Raw genomic sequence first — 17,669 nt, forward strand, 5'->3', positions numbered from 1 at the left:
TTACAGGTGTATTCCAACACCTCGGTGTTCTTCCATTTACCTATCTACCTATGGGAATATGCTCATTTGGGCAGTGACCCGTTCAGTCACTCCTTTGTTTCACTGAGTGCCTGAGATAGTCACGGCACATTGAGTGAACATGCTGCAGACAAGATACAGGTTTGGTTTTCAAAGAGGTCTGAGTCATAGGTAAAAGGAAAATAATTTTTTAAAGTGTAGAATTGTATAAGAGTGAATAGACACAAGTGTGCTAAACAATTTGATGAAGCATAAAGAATGGAGCCGAGCTCTGCACAAATGGCCTGTGTATTTGGAGATCAGCAAAAACTTCCTTCTTGCCTCCACCTAGAAGATGAACTCTTAAAATGCAAATCTGAAATAGTCTCTTGCTTCAAATCTTGCAATGGTTTCTATCAACAAATGAAAAATATTGTTGTAGTCTTTCATTATCTTGTAATCTGATTCTTGCATATATCATTGTCTCCATGTATACATTGTTTTATGCTTCCATCTTATCATGTTATATATATTCATGAAGTTAATCTTTAATTTTAACTTTGTAGTTCAGTTCAAATGGAGAAAGCAAATCAAATGTAGAATTCACTTCATGAGCATTGAATAAATGAAGATAAACTGTGTCTGAATAGGGAAGGCTAAATATTATAAAAATGTTGACATACATAATCATTATAAATTGACAAATATTCAAGGCAGCACTACACAATACCCGGTGTGATTATTGGGGTAATTAACTTGACAAAGGATTTCAAAGTTTTACCTGGGGAAAATAATAAACAGTATTATTTTTAAAAAAAAGATGAAAAGAGAGAAATGAGAGGAACCAGCCATAGTAGTTATATATTTTAAAGACTTTATTTTTTTATTTGAGAGAGAGAGAGAGAGAATGAGCATGAGTGGGGATTGGGGAGGGGCAGAAGGAGAGGGCGAAGCTGACTCCCCACTGAGCAGGGTGCCCAGCACGGGGCTCCATCCCAGGACCCCGGGATCATGACCTGAGCAGAAGGCAGCCACTTAATTAACGCCATAGTTGTTTTTAAAACTTTTTTTAAGCCACAGAAACGCAAATATTTTACTTGTAAAGAAACGCATGCCGGATTTTATCACCCCAAAGATCTCTCTAAAGCTGTCCCTTTATAGTCATGCCATCCCGCCCCACCCTTGCCCTACCATCACTAATCCCTGGAAACCACTGATTTTTCCCCATTTCTATAATTCTTTCATTTCCAGACTGTTAGATAAAAGGAATCATACCGTGTGACCTTTTGAAATTGGCTTTATTTTTACCAAGCATCATGTTCTTGAGATCCATTCCAATTGTTGTGTAGATTAATAGTTTGTTTCTTTTTACTGCTGAGTAGTATTCACAGCATGAATGAGCCACAGTTAGTAAAACCATTCACCTGAAATGGGCATTTTGGTTGTTTCCAATATTTGGAAACATTGTTTTCTTTTGCCTAGGTTTCTGTGGAATACTTGAACACTTTTTGGAATTCCATTTTGATTTCTTTGTAGTGCATTTAGCTCAGCTTTTCAAATAACTTCTATAGTGTTCGTAAGAATGCTGCAGAGAATAGACACATAATTCAGAAGGGAAATCTAATATTGGTAAAGAACAAAAGAAATGGTAGAAGTGTATATGTCATAAATTTATTCAACATACAAATTTCATATATTTCCAATTCCTGTCCCCTATTTCTCCTACTATTTTCTCTCTTCTGATAAGGCTTTGTCTTTCATTGCTGGAGAAGATTATCTGATGAGGTCCATAAGTTTCCATTTTCAAGCATTTCTGTGTTCAGATTCTAAACAGTAGAATAAATGGCAGGAAAGTTAGGGAAATCCTGTCATCTACTGAAGGAATAACTTTTCATACTTCAATCATAAATATTTGACCTTAATAAATTTTAATTATTTTTAATGACAGGGCTGTTTTTGTTTTTTGTTTCCATTTTTAGAATGGATAACTGAAGGTGTCACAGTGAGTGTTCTATTGTCAAAATGAACATTGTTGGCTGGCCTAAAGGAAAATCTTGTAGATCATATCTCTCATGCTGTGCTATATAGAAAACTACAGGGAAAATTTTCCTGACCTCAACTAGTGTAAGTTTAGAAGTATCCTGAAAATGTCATAGGTGATAAACATATCACAACTGGGTACAGAATATAAACTAAATATTAGATGATTTAGTTTTTAGATGTTGCAAATTCCTGGATTCATCTTCAAACAAGTCACCCCAGACCCAGTAATTATAATTTACATGCATTTTTTAACTGAGATATTCTAGAATATATTTGAAATAGTTTAAATTCCTAAATGATACACCATGGGCTTTATAATATGATAAGGATATACTTGAGAAGCAACCTTATACGGGCAACTGATGTTTATTTATTTTCTTTATGTTAGCATTAGACTTCGCTGTTTATACTTTACCAGCACTGCAGGGATCCCTGTATTCTTCAATAGTGAATTCCTCTGAAATAGAATATATACGACAGAAGGAGTGAAGATATTCAGTAATAGGCATATGGGAAGTTAATTGTAAATAAACTGTGTAAACTAGGAGAGAAAGTATAAAGACAGTTATGGAGCCAATGGAAATGAATGACTTCTGTACTAACCCATCCGCGACTACCGGAGGGGGCAGTGAGAGAAAACTGGGCTTGGATACAGAAGTCAAGGGCAGGTTTCAAAGATGGAAGGTTGTCTATCGATGGGATACTCTATGGCCCTCTTCACAGCTGTGTTCTCTTCATTGGAGTTTAACTTCTTCTCTGAACTCTTTCTCACTCCAGGAAGGAGTAAAGTATTACATTACCAGCATCTTAGGATGCTGGCAAATTTCTAGTTCAAAGTCATGAGCAAATGGAAGAATTTCCTGCTATATTCCAGAGTTTCCCAAATTTTGTGAGACTACTCAAGGCCTGAGTCAACAATGAATCAAATTTGGAGCACCTGGATGGCTCAGTCATTTAAGCATCTGCCTTCTGCTTAGGTCCTGGGATCTTTATACTTTCTTTCCCAGTTTCCTCCCATGCAACTCCTTGCTCAGGGGAGGTCTGCTTCACCCATTCCCTCCATCCCTCCTCCCAGATCATGCTCTCTCTTGTGCATGCTCTCTCTCTCAAATAAGTAAATAAAATATTTTTTAAAAAGATGAAATTTTAGGTATCGTATCATCAATCAGTACTGATTTTTTTTTTTTTTAGTTATTGCTACTCTACTTATATCTCTGGAATATTTCACTCCAGAACAAACAAGTTTATAAGAGGATTTAGAAAGAACTGATCCTCTTATTGCTTTATAAGAATGGTTCAAGACTCTTTTAAGGGGCACACGATTATCCAATAACCACAAACTCACTCTTTCTTCTGGTGAAAGATTGTGGAATTTTGTTTGAGGCAGGGTCACCCTTTATCAGGCTCCTCAGTTTTTCCCTTTCAAAGCTCAGCATGTCTGAATCTCACTCACCTGTCTCGTAATAATCATAGGCTTTTACAGTGGCTGGTTTTAAATTGTCAACTTGGATGTCTTGTTCCACTGAGAAGGAGAAACTCAGGGTTTGATTGGTTAGCTGGAGAGACAGGAAAACTGAATTGGAATCAAAGATTAACTTAGTTTCTAGTTACCATTCTCTCTTCCTATGGTATTATCCAACCTTATGGTTATGCTATTCAACTGTATCAAAACCTATGGAAAGAATGGGACATTTTGAGACTTGCAGAATACACTCAATGGCAGATATAAGAAGGACAAATGAGATGATTCTATGGAGAGACAAATGTAGTAAAAAGAGCCTTGTTGATCAATCCAGGTTTCATTTCCCTCTATTGCTATTTTCTTCTCCCTCATTTATATGTGTGTGCAAAACTTTCTCCAGAATCTGGATTGGTGTGTTAGGACCTCTAGTAGTTCCCCCAGATCTAGCAGAGTCACAGAATCTTACCTCTTCAAAGTAAATCAGGACATGGTTGGTGCTCACTTCAGTCCTTTGAATCTGAGGCTTTTGTTGGAGCTGTTGACCAGAGTATAAGCCAGACATATGGGATGAGGAAATTCCAGGCTAAGAGCACTTTTCAGGTACTTATGATCTAACTGGCTGTTCAGAAACATCCAAATGGCTAATTTTGATTTCTTTGAGAATTACAGTAATATTTATTAAACGTTTTCCTATTATCTCTCATATCTATCATCTATTGGTACCTACATATCTCTGTATCTAACTGTCCATCTATCATCTACCTAATCTATCTCTAACATACACATTTTCTTTTTCTTTTTTTTTAAGGACTTTATTTATTTGACAGACAGAGATCACAAGTAGGCAGAGTAGGCAGAGTAGGCAGAGAGGCAGGCAGAGAGAGAGAGAAGCAGGTTCCCCAATGAGCAGAGAGCCTGATGTGGGGCTTGATCACACAACCCTGGGATCATGACCTGAGCTGAAGGCAGAGACCTTAACCCACTGAGCCACCCAGGCACCTCCACATTTTCATGATATATGAGAATCATCCTTTATATGAAAAAAGAAAAAAGGAAGACTATCACATATATCATATATACGTGTATATGTGAGATATATTTTTATATCATACATATGTCTATATACATTTTCTTCTATTAGAAATTTTTTTTTTTATTTCACACACAGAGATCACAAGTAGGCAGAGAGGCAGGCAGAGAGCGAGAGAGAGGAAGGGAAGCAGGCTCCCTGCTAAGCAGAGAGCCTGATGCGGGGCTCGATCCCAGGACCCTGGAATCATGACCTGAGCTGAAGGCAAGGCTTTAACCCACTGAGCCACCCAGGCGCCCCACATTTTCTCCTTTTAAAAATATATGATAATTCAATACCTGTCCATATACCTAATGTCTCAAGGGATGCTGGAGCATTTTTAACCATGTCTAGGACTTATGTCTTACACTGCAGACACACAACAGTGACAGCTACTATGGAAATGACTCAAACACTCTAGAGAAGAAGTGTGAGGGAGTAGACCTCTTGAAAACCCTATAAAACTAACAAGCATAAATGTCAGCTTTTATCATGATTTTGCTATCTGTAAGGGATTTAGGGTTTACCTTTTTCACTGATGATTTCACAGGTATGAAGCCTGATATCATCTTCACATCAACGATGACCATGTTTGAGCTTGGTCGTTCCCCAGTGTAACTATAAAGACAAGGCACAGGGACAAGGCATTCAAACAAAATACTTTAGCGTTTATTCAAGACATAATCTCCCCCTTCTCTTTCATTTGTGCTGTTCCCTATCTTGAACTACCACTCAGCTTACCCATCTATTCTATTTGTGTCTGCTCTGCTTGTTTGGAGAACCCAGCATTATGAAGTCACACTCTGCAGGTATGGCAACATCATATGCTCAGTGTTAAGGTTTTTCAGTTTGGGTGAAGGAAATTTTCTTGTTAGTAAATATTGCAAGAATGCCGTATTCATAGTTTGTGACGTGGGACAATGGAGCTCCCTTGCAAAAGAAAGCCACTTTCTCCATGTTCTACAAAAGGTCTTACCAACAAAAGGATTTACCTAATGTTGATGTGAATCTGGAATTTCCTGTGAGCATGTACTCCATCACAATTCTTGGGGAGAGTATCAACCTTCAGAGTGAAGGGGACTTTCCCTTCTTTCTTGGGCAGGATGTTATATCTCAAGGATGTCTAAAATGATTGGAAAAAAAATCCTTTATCATTGCCCTCAAATAGTCTGTTTTCCTTAGCTCACACATCTTTTTCCATTTGGAGATTCCTATCCAGTTCTTGAAGCTTTCCCCCCGCATTTGTAGCATCCCCTAAACCCTGGAAGTCTCACCTGGAGGTACACACATCCTGACCCTGACACGGTTGTGGTGTACTCCCCTGGAATCTCTGGCAGCCTGACCTCCTGCAGCAACAGGCGATTGGCATCGTGGACTTGGAATTCTTCAGAGAACGTCTCTGAAGACTTGACCATGACTACAGATGCTTTCTCCCATTTACTGAAAGTTTCCGCTCCATATTTGGCCAGGGCTTGGAGAGCTACCACCGTATCCTGAAAAAAGATGGGGCAGAAGTCATGGGAGTGAAGGTAACAAAATAATACTGGATGAAGATCACATCAATACTACTCTCTCTTAGAGTGATTTCATGACAAACAAAGACCCGTTATTAACCACGAAATATTCTATGTACTTTAGGGGGACATGAAAAAGTTTCCCCATTCAAGTAGTTTACACTATTCATGTGGAAATTAGACCCAAACATTGACATAGAGCAGAGGCTATTTCAATAATTTAGAAATTTATGTAATAATGTATAATAATAATAGAAATTTATATAATAATATTTGTTGTAAACATTCAGGGAAAGGGGAAGAAAGCAGAGCTAGATTAGTAAGAGAACACTTCCTAATGAGAAGGTAAGTAAGAAGACTTCCTTGAAGAAGGTACTGTGAAGAAGAAATAAATTCATGTGTGAATCTTGAGAAAGATTTATACAGACAGAAAGAGAGGCAATCAGGGGCTACGGGTGGGATATATGTGGAGACATAGAAAAAGGAGAGAGCCAATTCCAGAAAAAGTGAAGAGATTAGCCTAATTAGAAGGGAGTATTTGTGTTTAGTGGGGAAGAGTAAATACTTTGAATAACATTAGTAGATTGTTTCAGTCTTCTTTTGGATGAGAAAAAAAAAAAAAGGTTTGCTTTACCAGGGAAGTCATTTTATGAACTATTGCTTTAGGAAGATTGATCCATTTTACATTTATGGGTTGACTAAGGAGAGAAGAGAAGAGAGATTTTACAGAGGACAGAACAGTAATGAATATATAAAATAATGAGGCTGGAACCTTTCTGGTGATGGAGGAATGGAGAAAGCATGAATGAGAAATACTATCTGATTATTCAACTCCTAGAATATGCTTGTGTCTACATATGTATTGGCATATTTATTTTTCTTCCTAGAGGCTCTCCACAGACCTGAGTAGAGGAGAAGCCCCCATTGGGGTTTTGTTGCTTCGTGATCCATTTCACAATCTGTGAAGCCACAGACAGGTCTTCTGAAGATGGGGCAGGCCAAGCAGTAAGATAGGCAAGGAGCAAGTACGAAGTCATCTCCACTTCAACAGAAGGAGCCCGAGGTTGGTAATAGAATGTCGTAACTTCTTCAACTTTTCCAGGACGCTGCCAGTGGATTGAGTCCTCTTTGAAATGGAAAAGGATATGATCTTAGACTTAAAGAGTGATCTTATTTGATTAGTTGTTAAAGATTTTATTTTTTTATTTGAGAGAGAGAACGAGAGATCATGAGCAGGGGGAATTGGTAGAGGGCGAATCAGACTCCCCACTGAACGGGGAGCCTGATGTGGGACTTGATCCCAGCACCTGGGGATCATGACCTGAGCTGAAAGCAGACACTTAACAACTGAGCCACCCAGGTGCCCATTAATCACTGGTGATTCTGGAGGTAAATTTTGCAGCAGCAACCCTTACCTTCTTTTATGGCATCTTTGTCCAGCGATTCAAGAAGCTCACTTCGCTTGGCCTGGTTTCCTGCTAGGGCAAAGGCATAGGCCAGTAATGCCTTGGTGTAGACAGGATTTCCTTGGCCCTCTGAGATGGATCTCCAGCCAGTTTCCAGGCAGAATAGAGCATTGCGGACAACAGGGTGCTATAAGGCAGATAAAAAATCTTTAGATAGTGGAAGCAGGCTAATGAATTGTCCACAGGCTAACACCAGATTAAAAGGCACAATGTGTCATGTTACGTCATGGTTCTGACCAGAGAATAAATTCCTTGGCAGCTTCCAAAGGGATTTAGTCTTTTATGGTCTAGTGAAATATACCAAAATTAAATAACAGGACAACCACAACTTATTTTCCTCACAGAATCACAGCTTCATGATTGGTATTCCTTGTATCTGTGAGAGAGGTAGAGGTGCTGGTACATACAGTGACAGGCAGTGGCATCTCCAGCAGAGCAATGGTGATGTAGGCAGAGAGCGTCAGTTCATCATCTACCCCACCCTGTACAGAGCAGAAGCAGAGACACTCAAACACTCCAATAGTCATTAGGCAGAGCTGGATCATTCTATTCCCCCACCCTCCCTACTCCACACACTCTTCACTAGAAAGCATCTTTTCTTGTGCAATATTGTTGATTTTTCCCCATTCCCCTCCACTCTCAAATTCTCGAATCAACCTCAAATTATTTCCCCTCACTTTTATTAATATGTTGGGGAGTTTTTTGCATCCTATTTTATAATTCAGTAAAAAACCACTATTTTATTGTCAGATTTCAGAAGCTTTAGAGAGTACCATCCTTCCTTAAAGATATGTCACCAGGACATGAGGAATCAACAGGAGTGTCTTTGCCCCTCCATGTCTCTGTTTTCAGGGACTAGAACAAAATGAACAGCATCCACCTTAATGGCGTTGTTTAGAAGCGATCCGGAGCGTTGGAAACAACCATTTTCTTTTTGTCTCTGTGAGATCCAGGTGAGGGCACTCGTGATGTGTGATATCTCCACAAAAATGTGTGACTGGGCTTGAGCAAAGGACTTGAGCACAAATGCTGTGAGCCTGTCCAGTACAGGAGAGACAGACATGAGGACCATCTCACATTTAAAGCCCACTTTGGGCAACTGCATTCAGATATTGGTCTTTGCCAGCCACGGGAGGAAATTGTTGGGGAGAATTGGTTGGGGAAGCGACACTTGTATACTAAATATTCTTGTTCGTTCAGCAAGTATCTGTATTCCTTTTTAAAATCTCAACTTTATTGTTTTCCTCTGAATTGATGCTTTTCACTTTTTCTTTTTTTCCTCTCACAAAATGTTTGCTGGAGCCTCCAAATATTTCCATCACCCACGCTGCCATTTCCTGAATGATTTTAATAACATCACAGCCTCTTTCTCTCCTTTCCCTTAGTGCACAGTATAGAAATTTTTCTACTACCATTTCACTTTATAACACCTTCTGCCTTCTATTTCTGTTTGGGGGGAATCTTTATTTTACTGCTATTTACTGTGCTATCACAGCTGGCATGCCTTCATACATGAAATAATGCAGTCACATAGTAGTGATGACAGACATATGGATTTTTAAAGGATAACCCATTTCCCTGAAAGAACTACATGTCTCAGAGAATCATTATTTCTAGAATTTGAGAATAGAATGGATCTATAGCAAGCATATGAAAATAATTATCTTACCACGTGTTTCCTTGACTTCTACCATAATGATCCCCAAAGGTGCTGTATGAACCATCACTGTGCTTATAATTCAACTGCCTTTGGTACCCTGAAGAGGAAGTTTTCATAGATTTATGAAATCGCAGAGATGTTGGAGAAGTAATTAGTTTTTTTCTTCAGAATGTGGTTGGGAATCATAGGAAAACTCCTATTTTGTTAAGATGTCTCCAAGGCTTGGTATCCCATTGAATTGCCTGGTATCAGAGTGGGACATTTTATTGGTTGTTACAGCAACAGTGATTATTATATCTTAACCAAAGGGATGCTGATTTGAGTTCACTGAGAGAGATATTTAGGGAATCAACTAAGATTTCTCCTTTTGGGATTATTGCTCACCACTGATGAGGTAACCGATGGCTTTGGACTTGATCGTCTCTGTCAGCTGTCGGGTCTCATTCAGATAGTTCAGAACATAGATGTTAGGGACAAAAAGGACCATATTTTGCTCTCCACAACCATACGGCATCTGGAGAAGATTCTGAAGATTTTGCATTGCAGAGCCCAATATGTCACCTGGGGAATGAAAGACATTAAGAAAATCAGAGGAGGGGTGCCTGGGTGGCTCAGTCAGTTAAGTGTCCAACTCTTAGTTTCTGCTTAGGTCATGATCTATCTCATGGGTGGTGGGACTGAGCCCCACCTTGGGCTCTGTGCTCAGGGGGGAGTCTTCTTAAGGATTCTCTTCCTCTGCTTCTGTTTCTCCACTCGCTTGGGTGGGGGCTCTCTCTCTCTCTCAGATAAAGAAATAAACCTTTACAAAAACCCAGAGGAACTCAGGGCTGGTTTCTACTGGGATAAGAAGATAGATTACTAGCTAAACAGGAGGTCAAATCACGTATGGAGAGTAGGACAAGAAAGCCTAAGAGGTGAAGAAAAACAACAAACAGAAAGGACAGACAAAAGTGGGAAAAAAAGTTGATAATTCCAGGATGGAAAAAACAATGGCTGGGCATATCTTTTCCGATGAACCACATGCCTGGTAAAAACCAACTGTTTTCAAATCTATTAGGAAGCCTCACCACCTTGTCAGTCTCTGAAGATAAGGGCACAGAGAGATGATACTTTTTACTGTTTTGAGAATGTCAAGGTATAAAAAGTAGCACAGCATCTCTTTAACCCCCTTCCTGACGAATATACAGTGCAATTCTTAGCTTAGCGCTCTTTCTCTCCACCCAGTGCTTACAGCCAAAGTCTTCACTAACTGTGGATGGTGAGGCTGCATACACTAGAGTAATGAGATGGACAGTGACTTGCCTTGGGCTGGGAGACTCACCCAAAACCGAAAACATCGCCCTGGCAGATCCTTCAACCACATCTGAAGGAACTTTCAGTGACAACTTTTCAGATACACCAGTTTCTAAGGAAAGAAGACAAATATATATATAAGGGAAGGGAAAAAATGAGAGAAATATTCTAGTTTTTCTTTGAAATTTTTCCTCTTTGGATCAAATTTCAACCTGTCATGTCTTTTGATCATTCTATACTTTCTTCGATGCAATCTGAGTTTCTCCTAAAGTTGTGATTCATCTTGCAGTGAAATTCATATTATGTGCTAAATTTTTACAGATTTCCTTATAAGCATATACCTTATGTTATACTTATTTCTTTATCTTCATTGTTTATGTTAATATTTATTGTTACTGTTTTTTGAAAGTAACATTCATGTCATAAATATGTGTTAAGTGCGTGCTATGTGACGGGTTCTGTTTTAAGTGCAATGATAAAACAATTTTCAAAAAAAATCCCTGATGTCCCAGAGTTTTCATACTAATGTGAATAATAAGATACCAAATAAATATTTAGTATGATAGATGCTAGTAAGTTCTTAGAGAAAATTAAATCGGAGTGTTTATATGGGTGAGCTAGTAAGACAGAGCAAATCAGAAAGTGTAGGGTGAGGGAAGCAGGTTCCCCTCTTTAATAAAACAAAATCATAGGTGACTGGGGACTTTAAGTACGTCAAGGTGTAAGATTTGTAGATATCTGGGGAAAGAGATCTCCAGAAAGAAGGAACAAAGCAAATAGAATCCGGAGATGAGAGCATGCTAGCTGTGTTACAAGACCATACTAGGAGTCCTGTGTGGCCGGAGGAGGGTGAGTGAGGGAGAGAGTAATAGGATATGAAGTCTTGGTGATAGCAAGGGTTTGGAGGGGACATTGGAGACATAGCCTTTAACTTTCAGGGACATGGGAAACTCTTGGAAGGTTTGGACAGAAGAGACACATGATCTGAAACGTGCTTTAAATGATCCCTTTTGTTGTAGGGATGTAAGGAAAGCTGATCAGGCGACCAGGTAGGAAGTTATTGAGATGATCCAAGAGAGAAAAGGCTAGAGTAGAAGTAGACATGGTGAGAAGTGGGAAGATTCTGGATATACTGTGAAGGTGGAGCCAACTAGATTTGAAAGTAGATTGGGTGTGGAGTATAAGAGAAAGAACATACTAAAGGATGACTCCAAAGTTTTATTTCAAGCAGGTAGAATAATGGAATTTCCATCCTTAGAGATGGAGAAAATTGTAGGAGGTGTGGGTTTTTGGAGACCAACAGAAGAGCAGTTTTGAACATGCTAGGTTTGAGATGTCTATTTGTTTACAGGCCTGTAAGTGGAGATGATTAGTGGGCAACTGAATACACAAGTTTGAGTGAGGAAAGCTGTGTGGACCAAGTGGTTTATTTTGTGGTCTCCATTACAAAGTTGTTATTTAAGTTCTGTGACTAAATGAGATTATCAAGGGATGCTTCTAGAGAGGGGAGATCTCACACTGAGCATTGTCCTCAAGATGATACTAGATGGTGCAGAGTTGAATATTTTAAAGGTAATTTTTATATGATTATATTAATGATATTAGTAAAATATTGGTTTTCTACATATGTTCGTGACCTGAAGTTCTTCTTCAAATAACTGACACAAGGAAATTAACCTTGAGTACCTTTAAACTATTAATGGAATAAAAATATTACTACTTATTAGATATTTTACATGTAGATATTTTAATACTTTGAAAATTGTTTAAAAAGTAGTTTGAAAAACACAGGGGTATTGGAAAGAATCCTGTTCTATGGTCTTCGACTTCAGTTCTCATTATCAGCCAGGAGCTTCTAGGTAAGTCTTTTAACTTCTTTAAGCCTTCAGCAGGAAGAGACTTCTGAATCAAATATCCTTAGATTTTCACACAGGAGAGTACACTAAGTTTTTTGTTTCCCCAGAGGAAAACATACCCCGAAGAGCACTCTTAAACTATATACTTTGGCAAGTGGCTTAACATGCGAATTTTGTCTCTTTTGGACATTTACCTGCACAGAGGAGTGTGTTGAAAGTTTCTTCCAGTTCTATTCCTTCGGGCTTTATATTGGGAAAAAAAGTGAAAAAGACGGTCATACTGAGTGTATAGGAAAAAAATCAATCACTTTAAAGTAGAGGAGGAAACATTAGTAAGAAACTGAGTTGTAGATACATCCATATTTTTGGGAGTGAAATGTCACCGTCACAGACATATTAGATCATGCTGTATAATATAATAAGGCCTCTGAGACACAGAGAAATGTTTACCAGCATACCTCAACTAATAAGGGCTTGATTACGGTATCCTTCTGTTCAAGTTCTGGAACTCTTGGCACCTCCGTGCCGCACAACTCCTGAGACTGCAGGGCTTCCACAGTAGCTGTGAAATTCACCTTTCCTGGGGAGTAAGAGTCTTATGGAGTTAAACAGTGATTCTATATTGCATGGTTTGTCTTTTCAAGTTTCTCCTACACTGCATATATTGTACCATTTATACACACACACACACACACACACACACACATATATGTGTATATATGTATAAGAAAAAAAATATATATATTTTTCTTTCAAGGCATCACTGTTGAAGGAGGAGAAAAAGACATGTATCTGGATCAGAGTGTGGAAAGCAAATCATTACTTCATAAGAAGTAGGATCTGTCAACAGATTTACCACTTACCCAGTGACTTTGGGGTCACAGCCCAGGACATGGTTTCCTGCTTATTTCCACAGATACAGGGAGTGTCTTCATTCTTTTTCACTAAGTCAGCTGACTTGTCAGGGAAGGCTTCCAGCTGCACTCTGACCTATCCCCATAACCATGCACAAGTTTGAGAAAGAACACAGGTAGAGGGACAATAACAGGGGCAAGGAGCTTCAAGGGACAATGGGAACTATTTGAGAGGCTTTGAGAAATTGTTCAAACAAGGTAAATCCTGTCCAAACTCTGTAGTTTAGATGTTGCCAATAGGGAACTGAAAAACTGACAAGAACTGAGATAATTCCCAGGATTTAGGATTGTGCCAGCACAACGAAGAGGTGTTTGCTTTAGTCAGAGTGGAAAAAAAAATCAGGTGGAAATGAGGTCTGAATTTAGGAATACACAGAAAATATAAAGTCCCAAATGAATATAACCTTACCACCTTGGGTCAGCCAGGGAGCTTTGCTCTTAGCAACTATCCCATTCCCAAATGAGGTTACATCATTCTTCAGCTATGATTTGCTGGCACATTTCCTAGGAGACCTGGATATTAAATGGCGACTGGGTGTTTCCCTTCCACTTTTGCTCTCCTCCAGAGAAGTGTCCTTACCTGAATGCAATGGGCCAAGTAGTTGAACACGGTGGCTTTCAGCGTAAAGGCTTCTCCTCGCACCACAGAGTAGGGGAGGGTGAGTTCCAGGAAGAAGGGCTGGAACACTTGAAGAGAGATGATGGGGGAGAGGCCCAGCCCTGTGGTTCCAGACAAGCAGAGTGCACTGGCCTTCCACTCTGTGATGGTGTCAGGGACCTTCACGGCCAACTCACTTCTACCTGATAAACTGAAAAGGGAATAAGAGGAAGCCTTGGGAAGCAATTTTTTTTTATTTTTTTGGCACAGACACTAGCTGATAGTGTGCTAACCTAGTAACCCAGTATGGTTAACGCTAAACCTGATAACTAGGTTTGGCACTCCTAGCAAAATCTCGGCAAGGTTTTCCTTTCCTTTTAGAGACAAGGGTAGTTTCCTACTTATCATGATTTTAGATATCTCAGGACCAAATCAGAAAAAAAAATATTGCATGGTTGAGCTAAGAGATCAATGAACTATGAACCTAAAAGTTTACCAGGAAGAAGTGGAACAGAATTGCAAGGCTCAGGAGCACTAGAATCACAGAGGGTGATCCACATCTTTTCCTCAACGAAATTTTGGGCAACACACTACTTACCTGAGTGGAACCAAGTCCCAGATCCAGGTCTCAGGGAAATACTTCCGGACCGTCTCTTTCACTTCCACAACGGGAGAGTTCTCTCTCGGGAGTGTTGCAAAAGCTGGTACTCCAATACCACGTGCTAGAGGAAGGACTGTGGCAGGACAATATGAGGGCCCCCATGTAAACCTCATTTTTATCATGAATTTCTTAGAGTTGCCTAGTTTCTCAAGTAAAATGAGGTCATTTGCTCAGGGAATGTTTATTATCGGAGTGGCTTAATCTACCAGCTTGTGACTTTGTTCATTTTTCTATTTGTCTTCCAGGAAAGTGAATCCTATTGCTTCTTCAAAGAGTCTGGAGGTAAATGTATTTTCCTCTGGACATGAAAGCAAATGTAGCTCTCTAGAAGCTGATTATTCAATGGGCAAAGGGAAGAATAAAGAGTAATTTAATATACCAAATACTGCTTTGATGCTGAAAGGATGATCACGTGCTCTCCATTTGCAGTGAGAATCAAACAAGAAGAATGAATAGTAGCTACAGCAAGAGGATTTCAGAAATGCTTTTTTATTTTACAATGGTTGAGATACAGACAGAAACTCTAGGATACAGTAAAGTATGTGTTACAGACAGCAGAGACTCAATAAAGGACAGAAAATGAACTTCAGATTGGCCAGAGAAGACCTCACTGAAGTAGACTTTTAGATGATCACTGAAGGATGAGAAAAAGAGGAGAATGGAGGAGGTATTTGATGGAAATGGCTCTATGAACACACATGCAGAGGTCAGCAGGGATGCTCTGCGAGGAAAATGGAGGAAGATGTCTATTTTAGGGCTGTGTTGAGTAAATAGTAGATGTATATAATGAAACACCATGAAGATGAGGACAAAAAATGAGATCTGTTAAGGTAGGAGTTAGCTTGATTTAAAAAAAAAAGGTGATACTCTAGAGATCAGAAGATAGAGATCACAGGTATAAATATATAAATAGAAATGTGATATTATATATATATATATATGTATTTTACATATATATAAAATAATATCATTTTCAAAGCTCCATATGTCCTACCACATAAGAATATGACGAGAACATGTCCCTTTGCTCTTAGCACAGTGCTCTTTTTTCTGTACACAGAATTTTCTTTCTTTCTTTCTTTCTGGTTTTTTTTTTTTTTTTTGGTACACAGAATTTTCTTTCTGTTGAGGGAATATTCTTAGTTATTTCCCTGTTGTCAACTAGAACTTCATTTTTTGTCTTCTTAGGTAAATAATTCCTACTGTATTAAAGTATTTCTACTGTATTAAAGTATGTGGTTTTTAAAAAATTTTTTTTAAAGATTTTATTTATTTGACAGAGATCACATGTAGGCAGAGAGGCAGGCAGAGAGAGAGAGAGAGAGAGGAGGAAGCAGGCTCCCCACTGAGCAGAGAGCCAGTTGCAGGGCTTGATCCCAGGACCCTGAGATCATGACCTGAGCCGTAGGCAGAGGCTTAACCTACTGAGACACCCAGGCGCCCCTATGTGTTTATTTTTAAGAAACACTGTATACCAGCACATTTTTCATTAAGAAGTAGGATTAGTCGATAGCCAAACATGCAGTGAGAAATTTCCCTAGCCCTGACAGCAACCGAAAAGAACACTCAGAATCTTTTCAACTTTTCCTCATTTCCAGATATACTTGAAACCCACAAGTGGTATATCTGCTGAAAGTTGGATTATTCTATTTTGTCCAATACATGAAAACCTCTTTGATTTTTATGAAAGAATATGACACAGACAATAAATGTCCGTAGGATCCTTCGCATTTTTCAGCCTCCCTTGCTGTCAGGGAAGAAGTGATATATGCCACTTCCACAGCTGGCCAAAAAAGGTCGTGTGGAAACCAGCTCCTTTCCCATGGGAATGACCTTAAATGTCACATTGGAGATAGAGTCATAGGTGAAACCAGAATGGGTATCCTAGACTCAACTGATTGGTAAGGAGCTGCTCCGGACAGCCACCGGACTCAAGGAGGAGTTTTGTGTAAGCAGAAGATAAAACTGTCATATGCTTAGTCACTGAGATGTGGAGGTTTGTTTCACTGCGGTACAGTCTGTCTTACCCTGACCCATGTAGGTGTTGAAACCACCCTGGATAAGAAGGATTCGAAATAGCAAGATTATTGAAGGCTGAGACAAAAAGACAATCAATTTTGATTTCTGAGAGAGAGAGAAACAATAATTGCTCTAAAAATCCTGTTTTTTTGGGAGGCATGTTATTTGGAGAAAACTTACCAAGAAGTTTCTCCAGAGTCACAATGTTTATATTCAGAAAAACATCATTTTCCCCCCTATTATCATAGCAGGCAAGTAAATCTCACCGTTACCTCCTGCATAGGCCATAGGCGCTCCTGGGTACAGCGAAAGCAGCTCACAAAAATTCGGCTTGCGGATTTTTGAGTTCGTAAAAATATTTAATCCTGTGGACTGGAAAAAAATGAATTATGAAAGCATACTGGGAAGCCAATCTTTATTTTATTTTTTTTTAAAAGATTTTATTTATTTATTTGACAGAGAGATCACAAGTAGGCAGAGAGGCAGGCGGGGCGGGGGGGGGTGGAGCAGGCTCCCTGCCGAGCAGAGAGCCCAACGCGGGGCTCGATCCCAGAATCCTGGGATCATGACCTGAGCCGAAGGCAGAGGCTTCAACCCACTGAGCCACCCAGGCGCCCCTGGGAAGCCAATCTTGAGAGTAATATACTGTCTTACATTTGGACCGTAGGGGCCAAGGGCAGTGTGCCCCAATATATCCCACATGGCGTTTGATTATTTTGAGTTGAAGTTATTTGGGAGACAGTGGGTACAAGGACACTCAATCCCTTCTCTGTCCCTCTCACAGCAGGAAACACAACTCCCACGTGAGAGCTACACTCCCTGTACTAAGAATGAAAAAAAAATCCTTATCACCAGAGATAGAAACTTTAAAGCCAAGAAAGTCGTAGAAACAAGCCCCGTTATTTTTGTTTTCTAATCTGTGACCTCAAGCCAAATTCCACTTTGAATCCTAAAGCTCTGTTTTCCTTATCCTGTCAATTTCTCACAAATGTATTGCGTCTTTGCCTAAAAAGTCTAAGAACCGGGGGCTTCTTCATTTCCTTAGGCCTCGGTTTCATTATTGGACCTTCATGAGCACATAATGAAACTGTTTTTTTGTTTTGTTTTGTTTTGTTTT

The 17,669-nt window shown here is 39.4% G+C and overlaps 1 protein-coding gene across 1 annotated transcript in view; it reads right to left on the reverse strand.

The window, feature by feature from the left end:
* Window positions 1–1,788: 1,788 nt before the first annotated feature.
* The window catches only part of LOC111142064 (pregnancy zone protein-like), a 43,578-nt gene continuing 27,697 nt past the window's right edge, over window positions 1,789–17,669 (reverse strand). Inside the window, exons 17-36 of the mRNA XM_022495007.1 lie at window positions 16,819–16,924; window positions 14,471–14,606; window positions 13,855–14,083; window positions 13,224–13,350; window positions 12,819–12,940; window positions 12,555–12,603; window positions 10,533–10,616; window positions 9,596–9,772; window positions 9,221–9,308; window positions 8,432–8,588; window positions 7,959–8,033; window positions 7,501–7,678; window positions 6,988–7,211; window positions 5,846–6,064; window positions 5,564–5,694; window positions 5,099–5,189; window positions 3,969–4,037; window positions 3,494–3,596; window positions 2,456–2,497; window positions 1,789–1,823 (exon numbers count right to left, since the gene is read on the reverse strand). Of these exons, the coding sequence (XP_022350715.1) occupies window positions 1,801–1,823; window positions 2,456–2,497; window positions 3,494–3,596; window positions 3,969–4,037; window positions 5,099–5,189; window positions 5,564–5,694; window positions 5,846–6,064; window positions 6,988–7,211; window positions 7,501–7,678; window positions 7,959–8,033; window positions 8,432–8,588; window positions 9,221–9,308; window positions 9,596–9,772; window positions 10,533–10,616; window positions 12,555–12,603; window positions 12,819–12,940; window positions 13,224–13,350; window positions 13,855–14,083; window positions 14,471–14,606; window positions 16,819–16,924 (2,430 nt within the window). The 3' untranslated portion in view covers window positions 1,789–1,800. The remainder of the gene's footprint in view (window positions 1,824–2,455; window positions 2,498–3,493; window positions 3,597–3,968; window positions 4,038–5,098; window positions 5,190–5,563; window positions 5,695–5,845; window positions 6,065–6,987; window positions 7,212–7,500; window positions 7,679–7,958; window positions 8,034–8,431; window positions 8,589–9,220; window positions 9,309–9,595; window positions 9,773–10,532; window positions 10,617–12,554; window positions 12,604–12,818; window positions 12,941–13,223; window positions 13,351–13,854; window positions 14,084–14,470; window positions 14,607–16,818; window positions 16,925–17,669) is intronic.

This window comes from Enhydra lutris, unplaced genomic scaffold (assembly GCF_002288905.1).
Source record: "Enhydra lutris kenyoni isolate GAN:26980312 unplaced genomic scaffold, ASM228890v2 scaffoldscaffold7, whole genome shotgun sequence".
Lineage (NCBI taxonomy): Eukaryota > Metazoa > Chordata > Mammalia > Carnivora > Mustelidae > Enhydra > Enhydra lutris.